The 13,092-nt window shown below is 38.0% G+C and overlaps 2 protein-coding genes across 2 annotated transcripts in view; one reads left to right on the top strand and one right to left on the bottom strand.

Moving 5' to 3' along the window:
* The window catches only part of LOC115445640 (lysine-specific histone demethylase 1A), a 268,821-nt gene that overhangs the window by 115,110 nt on the left and 140,619 nt on the right, over nt 1-13,092 (top strand). The window lies entirely within an intron of this gene.
* LOC115445639 (toll-like receptor Tollo) lies at nt 1,601-6,284 on the bottom strand. The gene has a single exon (XM_030171992.2). It carries the CDS (start codon nt 5,980-5,982, stop codon nt 2,143-2,145), a length of 3,840 nt encoding a protein of 1,279 aa, XP_030027852.2. The 5' UTR covers nt 5,983-6,284; the 3' UTR covers nt 1,601-2,142.

Here is a 13,092-nt window from a genome sequence, read left to right as displayed (position 1 = left end):
GTGCTCCTCGAGTTATTAGAGTACCACATATTTTACTAATTGGCTGGCAATTTGAGACGAATTGGTGGATCGTCGTTCATCCAATTTGTTATTTTATTTTTAATTTATATCATCGTAGCGTTGATATAAAATAAAATTCTGGTCTGATTTGTTAATGTATGATGCAAACAATTTTTTATTTTTAAAATTGAGTTATTATCTTAAAAAATACTCTGCATAAATAGAATAATAATTAAAAATCATTTAAATTATATTCTCACCCAGTCATTCTATCTGGAATTGATTTGAAATATACAAAATCAAAATGCATCCATACAAAGCATTGTGTGCGAATCCCATAAAAGCAATCGAAATACAAGGAATAAACCGCGCTATCCTTTTGTTCGCGCCTTCCAGTTGTTTCACACCTACTTAGAGCCGAGGGCTCGTTACTTCAGATTGAAGGCTCGCGGTCGACGCCCCGTGCATCCTCACAGATACTGTGGAAAAAATAAACTCGACCCGGTTAACTCCCATACCGCTTTAAAGTGTGAACATATTCTCGTTTTCTACGGTGAGTGGTGGTGTTTCGTGTCATACGGTTACTTGTTATTGTTGAAATTATATATAAATAATAGTCTACAAAATTAAGGAAAATAAAGTAGTTATAAGCACATGTTTAGTTGTGTAAGTGTGATAATAGAATTCTCTTGAAATATGTCAATACAATGTAAAATAAAATAACATGTCAGACATAATTTAGTTTGTATTTGTATCTTAGACATAAGGCTTTTTGTTAAAACTGAGGTTTATAGCCAATAATTATACATCAATTAAAGGCATATTTTATGACACGAGCTTTTTATGTAATTAACAAAGGCAATAATTTGCATTGTGTACCTATTTTTTTATGCGTGAGACTTTTATAATGCCCACCTTGCGTGCTTGAGTATGATGACTGGTTGAATCACTTTTATAATCTTAGTTCTGCGTCGTGAACTGTAATTTATTCTAATTGTTTATTTACGAATTTAATATTTTTAAATTATTTATAATCATGTCACAAATATTTTTATCTTTTGATGAAGTATTTATTGTTTATTATATGTATGTATTCATTATGCTATTATGCTATGTATCCATGAAGTTTGTTTCTGATTGTATGTAATTGTTAACCACTAATGTAATTATTTATTATAAAAATCTTATGTATGCAAATAATTAATATATAAAGGACGTAATTTAATTATAAAATACATTGTTCGTCTCGACTTTTTGATAATGTGCATAATCATTCCAAGTGCGAGGCAAGGCGATTCGTGACAATTTATATGCAAATGACTAAGTGAAATGCAATGGATTCGTCATTTTTGTCTCAAATAAACTTATTAACAATCTGTATAGTATTTCTTAATGCAGTTTTTGGTTTCTCAATACTTTAACGAACTGTGTGTGTAAAATGATTGTAATATCAAGAAGATAATAATTATTGTATTGTTCTGTTAAATATACTTTGCTACTGTGAATAATCGTTGTAGAATAATTCTGTTTTTAAATGTGTGTATTCTGTGGAAAAGGATAAAACAAAATTTATTCAATTCGATATTTTTATTTTTCATTTATCACTTTTTGACACAGTCGATTTTGAATTTTTTACAATAAATATTTTTTGATATGACTAACACACAAAATATACATTGATGGGATGATATTATAAGAAAGTTAACTAAAACTAATTTTATCACAGACGGCGGCAATGGTGCCATTTTAAGTAACATTAATAGTAGACGGCAAGTTTGCCTAACAGACACAGCCCAAATAGGCCTAAATGTACTAAAATTTATTTTACAACATTAAGCTTCCATCACGTTCATTGCTACACTCTAAGGCTATGAACATTTGTTACACCAGTACTTTTTATATAATGGCATTAATTTGTGGTACATATACAAAGCTACATAGAAAATAATTAAAATTATCCTTGTGAAGTAATCGTATGTTTAAAATTAGGAATATTTACATTACTGTTTCGGACATTTATAGAAATATATACAATGTTTTAACAGTAACCGACTAGCTATCACATTTTACAACCACAAAAATGTCTTTTATCACTTCCGAGTGCACAACACTTCACAGTTCGTAATGGTGTCTGTTTATACACTAAACATGGACGGACATGGTGCGAGGCGAGGCGCGCGGCGGCGCCTGGTGCGGCGCGTGCGACGGGTGCGGCGGCAGCACGGGGTGCGCGCCGTGCACCGGCGGCGGCGCATGCATCACAGGGTGTCCGCGCGGGTGGTTCCTGTGCCTGTGCATCGGCATGCCTCCACCCGCGCCGGGACTCGGCATGTTCCTACACCGTTGGTTACTACGCACATCCGGCAACGCAAACTTTAACTTTTCCCAGAACAACTTATCGTCCGCGTACAAACACTTATTCGTTTTCAAGTACAGTCTTATGTCCTGATCGAGATCTTTTTGAAGCACTTGACCTAACAACACCACAATCAATCTTTTTCGCCTGTCTCTTAACACTTGATGGAAAGCAGTCTTTAACTCATAACGAACCCACTCGGATCTCAAAAAGTTGTCACTGAGTACCATAATAGTACGACGCGAAGATTCTACAGCTTGTCTTATCTTCTCGGTCACGTAGCCGCCCACGTCACGATAATGTAGGCAAAGTTTGTATGAAGGGTCACTGCGCTCTAACATTGGTACCAGTTCCTCTGTTACCCAAGCCTCATCTTTGGAGCTGTAGCATATGAACGCGTCGTACATTTTTTCTGAATCCTCTCGATCTGTTTCGCTTTGTCTGTAAAAGATTCTCACTCCGAATTTTGAAAAACACCACACTCGCAGTTCTTGTCTATATATGAACATCGGAAGGCTTATTAGTAGTACAAATAAAAGTGCTACAAGTATGGCTATGACAAGTGGCATGTAATCTTGTACTTCCTCGTTCGTTATAATTGTCCTGGTTGCTGTTAAGTTCCCGTTGATACTATTGTTTATATTTGGCAAACCAGTACAAATAGAGCCATTTTCACTGATGATCTTAAATCCTGCATTAGGGTCGTCATACATACTTTCATTGTATACAGCCATTTCAGTACTGTTTCCTTTCGAAAAAATACATTTTATGTCTGATACATCGGTTATAGAAGACACTCTCTTTGTCCATTCTCTAAACATCTCTGTGTATTCGCAATCGCACGACCAAGGGTTAAAGGAGAGTGTTACTTCTGTTATCGCTGGATTAATTTGCCACACTGTTAATGTTTTTAATCGATTATGATGAAGGTGTAATATTCTTAGCCTTGCCATGTGATTGAACATTTCTTTGCCTACTTGTGTTATCAAATTATTATTGATGTAGAGTTCTTGTAAATTGTCCAAACCGTCAAATTCTTGACCATCGAGAGTTCCAATTTTATTGAAATCCAAATGCAACACTTCGAGTTCTTTCAAACCGTTAAATGATCTATTGTGAACTGTTTCTATGTTTGAAGCATTCAAGTATAATATTTTTAATTTTCTTCTTCCGATGAATGCATGGCTCGGTAGTGTTTTAATGTCGTTTCCGTCGAGGTACAGTTGCGTGGCCTCCATAGGTATTTTCTCAGGTAAACTATTTGCGTAACCGGCATTGGAACACTCGACGACATTAGCCGACCACGATGGATCGTGATAACACGTACAATTGTTTGGGCAAGTCATTTCACAGTCACAGGCGTCAAAATCGCAGCAGTGACATAGAGCATGGCAGTGAAATTCATATTTGCAGAGAAATTGATGCGGTGCCGCTTCCACCAAAGCAACGTATCCATTACCACGACTGTACAATAATTTGCAGTATATACTGTCCAAATCCATTAATTTGGGTTGAGTTCTTGCTCTGTTTCCGGTGTTTATTTTTTGTAGCCAATCCATTGTGCAATCACACTCTAATGGGTTTCCGCCTATGAAAAATTCCGGCACTGATTTATCTTGTGGCACAGCAGATATTCTCAAAGAGTTGGGATCCAAACTCGTTATCTTATTGCCGTACAAATCGACACGCGTTAGATTAGGTTTCTTGAAAAACGTGTAAGATTGCACCTTTGAGATCAAATTGTCGTTCAGATATAACATCTCGACGGAGTTGGGTATAGCACTGCCGGTTATTTCTGTTAATCTATTAGAGCTGGCATCAAAAGTGCTGAGAGATAGCTGTGATTCAATCTCAAAGTAATTTCCAAGTTCAGCAATCCTGTTGGCGTGAATATCCAGCCACTGCAATCCAGTTGGAATCATTGCGTAGTCGAACCATTCCAATCGGTTATCAGAAATATTCAACCATAATAAATTAGGCAACTTGGCAAACAACCCTCCAATATCTGTGAGGTAATTCCCATCCAATCGTATGGCTTGCAAATTAATGTTCCCGTCAAATGCGCCGGCTTCAATTTTATGAATTTTGTTTCTTGACAGGTTCAATATTTTAAGTGACGTCATCTTATCGAAAACGCCTTTGCTGATGTTTCCAATATTGTTTTCAGTCAATCTCAAGCCATACATTTGTTCCATGGTCATAAAAGATGCATTTTCTATACTGACTATTAAGTTCTCTCCTAAATCGAGTGTTTTTAACTGAGGAATTTCTTTTAAAGCGGCTGGAACTTCATCCAGTCTGTTTCCATTTAAATGCAAGTCTTGTAATGTAGAACAATTACGTAGCGCATGCGAGTGTATCCTGGAAATGCGGTTGCTATCTATGGAAAGAACCGACAATACTTGCAGTCCTGTAAATGCATAGCTTTCTATGTTCGTCAGTCTATTGTTTGATAATGTTAATGTGTGCAAATTGCTTAGTGAGCTGAATACGTTTTCTGGAATATGTTCGATAAAATTGTCCTGCATCTTAAGTATTTGAAGATTGTGCAAGTCTCTAAACAATGCTATTTCCAATTTGGAGACACGATTGTGTGAAAAGTCTAAATAGACTAGTCTTTTTAGTCCTGAAAATGTCGACGTGTTTATCCAGTCAGAGGTCAATTCATTGTATGATAAATCGAGCACAAGCAATTGCACTAAGTCGCTGAACAATCCAGGTGCCAACACTGTTATCGTGTTATTGTTTAAATATATTTCTTTCAAATTTTTAGTATCACTAAATAGTTCCGGTGGCAAGCTTGTAAGTAGATTATCCGAAAATCGTATCGTTGTCAGTGAAATAAGTCCTTCCAGTGCTCTATCAGCGACTGAGTTTAAACCGTTGTCCTGAAGATATAACTTTTCCAATCTCCTTAAACCGGAGAGAAGGTTCGGTGGTAATGTGTCAATAACATTTCTCGAGAGATCTAAAACTAAGAGGTTATCTCCACATTTTTCTGTTGGATGCCGATGCGCAGTGGAAAATTGAAAATGGCTTACATCTCTCATTCTATTGCCCGTCATATTCAAGTATTCCAGGTTTCTCAGAGTGCATAGCGCTCCATCGGGAAATACTAACATATTGTTTTCACTTAGATCCAAGCGCTCCAAGTTCTGCACGTCTCTAGAGAACGCGCTCGGAGTGATTTCAAGTGACATCGTGGACCAATCTGTGTTATGTGTCCTAATTGTCAAATTCCTCAATTCCCGCAGGCCGGTGAACGCGGTATCAGAAAGGTTTCCAATTTTGCAGTACTCGATGGTTAGTTCACGCAGTTCTATTAACTGTCTAAAACTGCCCGGGGCGAGCGAGCTTTGGAAGAATAGTGCATCGCTGCATTCGATCCGTAACCTAACCGTAGGATGCGGTTGGATTGCACTGAAATTTGTATTTTCCAATTCGCTATTTATAGTCCGGAGTCTACACTGTAAAGCTACTCCCGCGCCGTCGTAATCCGTCATCCATCCACATTCGTCCGGAGCTTGGTAACGAGTTCCCGTGGTGGCTGATAAGGATGCACTCCTCGCTGTCAAAGCTGTGCTTAGCACCACCAGTAGGGCGTTCGATAACCAAGTAAACAACATTGTTCCGTTTTCACAAATTACACTTGTTACATAGTTTAATTTATCATTATTTAACACAAAATTTCCACATAAACATCTCGTCAGCGGCGCACTAGTTCATTTCATTTTGCCCCGCAGGCCGAACGCCTCACTAGTCGAACCGGCCACTTAACTCGTTTCCCGCGAGTGCACTAATTGGACAGGATCGTACACTCGCTGCAACACATTTATGGCGCCCGTGACGCGACCGACCATGCGGAGGTCTGGGGTGGAACTGACTCGCAGCTAAACCTGCGGTGCGCTCGCGCACAAGGCCGCCGCGCCGGTTCACGCGTTCCGACAGGTAAACTCACATCTGCGACCAAAATGTGCTAAGCGCCGCAAGTCGCGCTTCGCGTACAGCTTTATCTGGTTCTCAGTAAAGGCTGTTAGAAAAATGCTCTCCACGCACACATACAACTGTCAGCCGCAACACCAGTAAACGGAACCGCTTTTTGTAGTTTGGAGCAAGCTTTCGATCAGTATGTGGGAATGAGATAGAGGGACGGTTGCGGGGTAAGCGCGCAAAGCTTGGTGGGGGCTAGGGCAGCTGGCCAGGTAGTGTGCAGGCGCATTTCCACAGTCACTGCTTGTTAACACTCCCGCTGATAGAATTGTTTTGTGGACGGTCTGATGATTGTTGACGATTTGTTTATTCTCTATAGTTTACGAATGTGTCTATTTTCTATAAAATGAAAGCTATTTTATGAATGTATATCTATGAAAATATAAATCTACTTGAATGAATTTTGAGTAAGTATAATGTAATAAATTTTATATTAAAAATGTTTCATATTAAAATAAAAAGAAACTTGCAATCTTCAAATGCCTGTTTATATTATTCATTTTACCGTTAAAAGTAGTACCAAGTTTTTACACTGTTATAACCATAAATTTAAAACAAAAACCTTTGGTTTAAAAAAGTGTTTCTAAATTCCAGTAGAACAACCAATTCCAATGTATAAACGTTTTATTAATTGTTCCCCGGAGACGTGATTTAAATTCGCTACCAAACTCTTTTAAATTTGCCATTTTTGTTGTGCGATGCACGCGACGAATAGTCCGCACCGTTGCGGCCATTGTCGAAACCAAATTGCACTTTCGGCGAATCCACAGCCTAATCGCCCTTATTTTAGTTAAACGATTTTGATATAATTTCCCGCCGGTCAGCTACGGAACCGTTCATCAAATTAAACACGTACACATTATGCATTTTACGTGACCACCAATTAGATCGACGCCGTTTTATTTAACAAATTGTGTTTGAATATAATGTTAGATTGCATTTCTCACGATATGCAATTATCCTAAACGGTTTTCATATGGTAACGTGTGTTTTACATATTTAGTTGTTAAGCGAAAGTACTGATTAAACACGGTAGCCGTGGTGATTCAATTCTAAATTTCTTCGCGCAGAGGCACCCTATTTTTCTCTGCTCAATATTTATCAATAAATTACGGATAAGAATAAACGTGACCACATACTGGGTAAGAGTTCTTTCTTGTGGTGTAAAAAAATATTGAAGAATAAGATTTGACATTCTTCGAACGAGTACCGAGTTGGTTGACTCACACCTGGAGTTGTATAAAAAATGCATGCTCAGGGAAAAGTAGTTTGAGATAATATTTCTGATACTTTTATTTTAAACTACCTATATATAAATATTTATTCAAATGATTGTATAATATCGTAATGTACAATATATTCACAACATATTCTTTTTAAAAAAAATAACATACTTAGTTGTAATAAAATATTTTCTAACAGTTGCAGCGAATAAACGCATTCAAACTCGGCATATATTCGTGATATCTGTCGTATTTAATCTGTTGTAATAAATGTTCATGATCATAATTTTATTATGTATCTGGATGATAGGAGGACGTGCACCGTCCGTCGCGCGCCACTATTTATGAGAGGTGTAGCAAACGCGATCTCGAGGCGCTCGTAATATCTCAATTGCAATAAATTATCTCCTTTGACACGCGAGAAGTGGAAAATTTGTAATAGTACAACTAGTGAGAACAGTGTTAGAGTACATCCTCCTTTATGTAAACAGCGCAAATGGCTTTGTAATGGGAATCGCGTCCATCCCACTGTGACACCGGCTCGATATTTCACAGCCGCTCCCACGAGTCGTTTGTCCAGATCGCGCCTCGGAGCGTCCCGAACAAAAGGCCAGCGGGAGATCCCTCTGACGACTTTTTGTTGTAAGTGGTGAGGCGTTCCTTGTCCTTCGCCCATAAAAGAATAGATTGCCGGCAAATCGTATGTTATTGTGGCCTTATTTAATGTGCATTTCCAAGGGCTGCCAACCAACTGCTTTGATGACCGTATTCAATTTGTTGCCCCTCATGCCGACACGCAACCGTCCAAGGTGTTGGATTGTTGTGTCGGCGTGACCGTGTGATATGGGTCACTCGCCATTGTGAGGCACGGAAAGCTCAAAACCCACGAATTTCATAAAAAAAAATCCGTTTTGAAAGTAAAGTTATTTTAATAGGTTCGTTTTAAATGAACGCAATTCCTCACGTGCATAAATTCAATTGTTCCCACTTAAGCACGTCACTTTGATTTCCGTGAATAATGTCGAACATTGACCGAGTAACGTGTACGATGTTAAATTTATTTCATTTTATCTTTTGTGTTCATCGGTGTGTAAAATTATTCTTTAGTCAATTTCCATTATAATATTAATTTTTGTAATTTGTGTGCCTAATCTCGAGCGGCGCGACGGTCCCGATGCCGGTGCGACACTTATCTCGGTGTCGGCGGACACATATAATCCATTAAGTCGTCATTTCCACGCGGCTGATCATTCTTCAACCACGTGTCAAACCCGCCCCCAAGGCGACGCACGCCGTATTGTTCGCTACTGCTTTATCTCGCCTCCAACGCTGCAAGTTCCTTTTCAATTAACCACATCGAAATGAATGTGGACCCTAAGACAATGGCCGCAGTAGCCACAGCCCTTTGATGCGAACTCCGGCCAGTCGTTATCCCTGTCGACTAATGGACTAGTTTGTTATCTAATCGGATACACAGCCGACCTATTAATAATTCCTCACATAATTTTCTAATTAACGTCCTGTCTTCTGGATGGCTGAAGGCCGTGGATTCACTAAAACGGACATGACACTGATGTTCGAATTAGACAATTATTCCTCACATCGAATGTATCTATTCCCATAATCTTTGATATACGTGTTCCTATTAACATTGTAATGATTGTTTTTGTTGCAGGTAATCTACATTTTGAAGTTCGTTATGTAAGTTAAACAAAAACAAATATTACCTGATGTAATTGCATGATTTGCGCAATGACGTGTGTTCTCAATCCCATTAAAGGTGGCAAAAAGTAAAGAAACATTATAATCCGCTCTTTAAATGTTGAAACAGTAAAGTGTGTTAACCTGTATAGGGGTGAACGGTATCGCGTAAATTGTTGGGATTTTACACGTGAGCGAAACCCATAGTAGTGCGTCAGATCGCGACACGGGCAATTTGGCGCGCGAGAGGCAACGTTGGTTTATTTGTTCGCCACGGCACCTGGCGATTCAGGACCTACGGGGTGTCGCATACGGGCGGCGTGGAGTCGACAGGATGACTTGTTGGGAATTTATATTAAAACAACTGTGTCCTAGTGTCGGTTAGGCCAGTCGTATTTGTAATTGCGGGATGTTTAACATTCATGTTAAAGTTTATTTGTTTATTAGAGTACTAGTCTAATGTATTAGTTATAAATATATTTTAACGTAATTTTTAAGAAAGATGTAGTGTTATAAAAATACTTTATCTTTTTCTATTTATGTAAAATAAAATATGAATCAACTCAACGCATTTCCGTATCCCGGTTAGGGAACGAACGACGTGACGTCGAATGGGACCGGTTAGATTACGTATTGTCGTGGTACAATTAGAAACTGTTGCGAAGCTCCGAACCCACTTTGTTATGTGCAAACAATTGTCAATGACATCTGCCCCCTTTCCATCGCCTCTCGGACGTGTCAGGGGTAATAAATAGTTGGACGTTGAGCATCTGCTAATTGCGTTGCATTCACTTAGCCCTATACCGAATCGTTTACGCTTTGAATGCCGCGAACAAGTACGATTTAATACGATTCTGCATATAATCTGGTCGCAAGCACTTTAGTCTGACATTCTATTAGATTCTCTAAGATATTTAACGTAGTAAGTGTTTATTGAGCATTATTAATATAGCATTTTATTGGACTAAAAATGGCTTATATATAATAATAGGAAGACTGACTTTGATAATTTTGATTTGCAAATATAGATAACCGTTTATAAAGCAGTTCTCATAATTTTTCCGCGTGATATCAATAAAAGCTTCTTTGGACGTTATTATTGTTTCACTCCGAGTCACGTAATAATAACAGTATCCTATATATCTGCTATAATATTAAAGTGGAAACGGCGTTTTTGTCGCATTCATACGCAGTCTCGTGGCATTCCCCGCAGAGAAATACGTGCTTCTACTAAGAAAAATGTTTGCAGGCATCTTAGAAATTTCAATTGTAACATTCGGTGTATCAGCCACGTTTTCAATTTGTCCGTTTCGTATGCCGCCAATGAAAGGCCTTAGATATAATCTGTACACCGGTCTCTGTGTCGACTCGCGTGATTAAATTCTTCGCGGTGATGCGCCGCGATATCGCTCTGTTGAGTAATTCTTTTCGGCATTTCTTACGCGCTCCCGGTTTCATTAAACTATAGCGAAACGTCGGTAGCTATTTTATAGCAGCTGAGTTATGATGTGTGATAATTGCACAGGATAAACTATTCACATTAGCTTGAAGATAATAATTATAGAGCGTTTATTCATCAGTGTAATTGCTATGAAAAAAGCAAGAAAAACATTTAAACAATATTTGAATTTACTTACTGATCCCGTAAATTCTACTATACATCACAATTAAAAGCGGGATACTAATAAACAAGCGCTTATTTATTTTACTTAAAAACAAAATTAGTTCAGAACGCTTTACCCCGGCGACAACGGGCCACCGACATAAATTTCACAAAGCCACAAGTTAAGAAGTGACAGTCGCCTACTCCTTCCAGCGGCCAACAATAAATATTAAGCGAACAAGGAACACAATGATGCAAACGCTGTAAGTTGGAAGATTAATATAATATTTTTACCTTGAACACAAGAAGACCGTTGGCCTAATGAAATATGGCAACATGTTCCTTCATTCCTGATAAAACCTTCTGGTGTCGGAGTTTTATTGCGAGTCGAGTACGATAATTCAACTTGTTCAACCAGTGAAATAATTTACATCAGTACATGGTGGTCCTTGTGCGTTTTTTTAACGCTACCACATTTTTAGCAATGGTCGCGTATAGTGGTTTGCTTTGAAAGATACTATAAAAAATTACAGTATAGAAAAAACAGCTTTATTTAATTCAATAAACGAAAAATAACTTAACGCTTATAATTGTTCTTTTTGTACAATAAAACGTTACAATTGATTCGATTGTGATACGCAGGGAAACAGAGTTAATATTAATACTTTATCGAATATTTTCCGCGTTGCTGCGGGCTAATCTGCACTCCACAATGGGGTAATAAAAATACCTGAATAAAAAATGATCCAAATGAAAAGGTCTATTCATATTTCACGGGGCGTTAGGCTCACGTGTCAATCATCCCTTGTGCTCGCCGCAATGGATCGTGTTATTCTATTTTAACTGTGTGTTATTCATTGGCCGTATCGGAGTTCCCCACTTTTGGGTGCAGCACAATGCGCACCTCGCACTGCGTTTAATCCCTAACTAATAATAAATGCTTTCCGGTATAATTGTATGTAAAACTGCAATTGGTTTGTAAATTCGTGTATCTTTTATTGTCCTGATGTTTTTTATTGTTGAATTTACGAAAATGTTGAAGTTAATACAGAATCTATATGTGAGTATCCAATATCAAAACAGTCGTTTTATTTTGAGGTTGAATGTCGATAATATTAAATATTTTCATATGATAGATAACACAAAGTGAGAAACGAGCATCGACTAAAATAAGAAATCTCATGGTATCCCCAAGTAGTCAAAACTGTTTCTAGTATGGCTATACGATACATTTTCATACGACTCAATACTACTTATACTAATTTAAATATAATCACCGGCAATCAACTCACATCATAAATTAAACTATTAAACCCCACAAATGCAAGCGAAAGTTGGGATAAAAAATCTAGTATACTGTTACACGAATTCATGTATAGGCTCCCTAGCTCCCGAGTACCGGCCGTGCTGTCGAGCGCATGTATTGTGTTACCCGTTACCCGTACACGCATTCTTCGTAACCTGACCTACCGACGATGGGATTCTTTTGTTAGCCGATTTGAATATTAGTTTAACGATAGGCCCCATGCATTAACAATAAAAACGTACCTCGCTTCACAAGTTTAGGGTGAAAATGTGGGTGCTGCGAATGACGGTTATGTTATTCTTTTAAATTGTGTGAATGTTATTTTAAATGCAAAGTTATGTAAACTCTTTAAGCAATAATATTATTGTTTGTACAAACGTCTGTACGCCCGTATTACACATAGGACTGTATTAGGTAAAGACCGGTATTGTCACTACACTCTGTGTGTTTTGTAAACTCCGGTGAAGTATCAAACTGCAAACTGCTGGTTTGCCAAACACTTTAGAGAATCATAAATTTCGGACAACAAAGGAATCGAAAAACCATTTAAGGCGTATATAAGCGTTTCCAACCGCATTATATTAGTGATATGGTAATGTGATTGTTCGCGATAAATTATACCGGGCGTGGCTGGGTCCCGAGAGTGCGCACGCAGCGGGGCCTCGAACGCCCGCGCATCACTGTATGCCCAATACTTAAAGGTGAAAAAACTCACAATTTTCGACAATAACTGCCTGCAATCTCGTACAATGAACAAATGGCACACGCTGCGCCCACGCTTATCGTTCAATGGCATAAAAAAATAAGTTCATATTATTTACCAAATATACAGGTAAATTCAATATTGCATATTTTATTGAATTAAACATTTTGGTGACAAAATATAATCATGTTCGATCCATAACTTGGTAAT

This window comes from Manduca sexta, chromosome 19, assembly GCF_014839805.1.
Source record: "Manduca sexta isolate Smith_Timp_Sample1 chromosome 19, JHU_Msex_v1.0, whole genome shotgun sequence".
NCBI lineage: Eukaryota > Metazoa > Arthropoda > Insecta > Lepidoptera > Sphingidae > Manduca > Manduca sexta.
The sequence above is the reverse complement of the archived record's forward strand: the minus strand, read 5'-3'. Positions and strand labels throughout refer to the sequence as shown.

What these genes read in the sequence shown, in the direction of transcription:
- LOC115445639 (XM_030171992.2), bottom strand. Translation starts at nt 5,982, where the DNA reads ATGTTGTTTACTTGGTTATCGAACGCCCTACTGGTGGTGCTAAGCACA.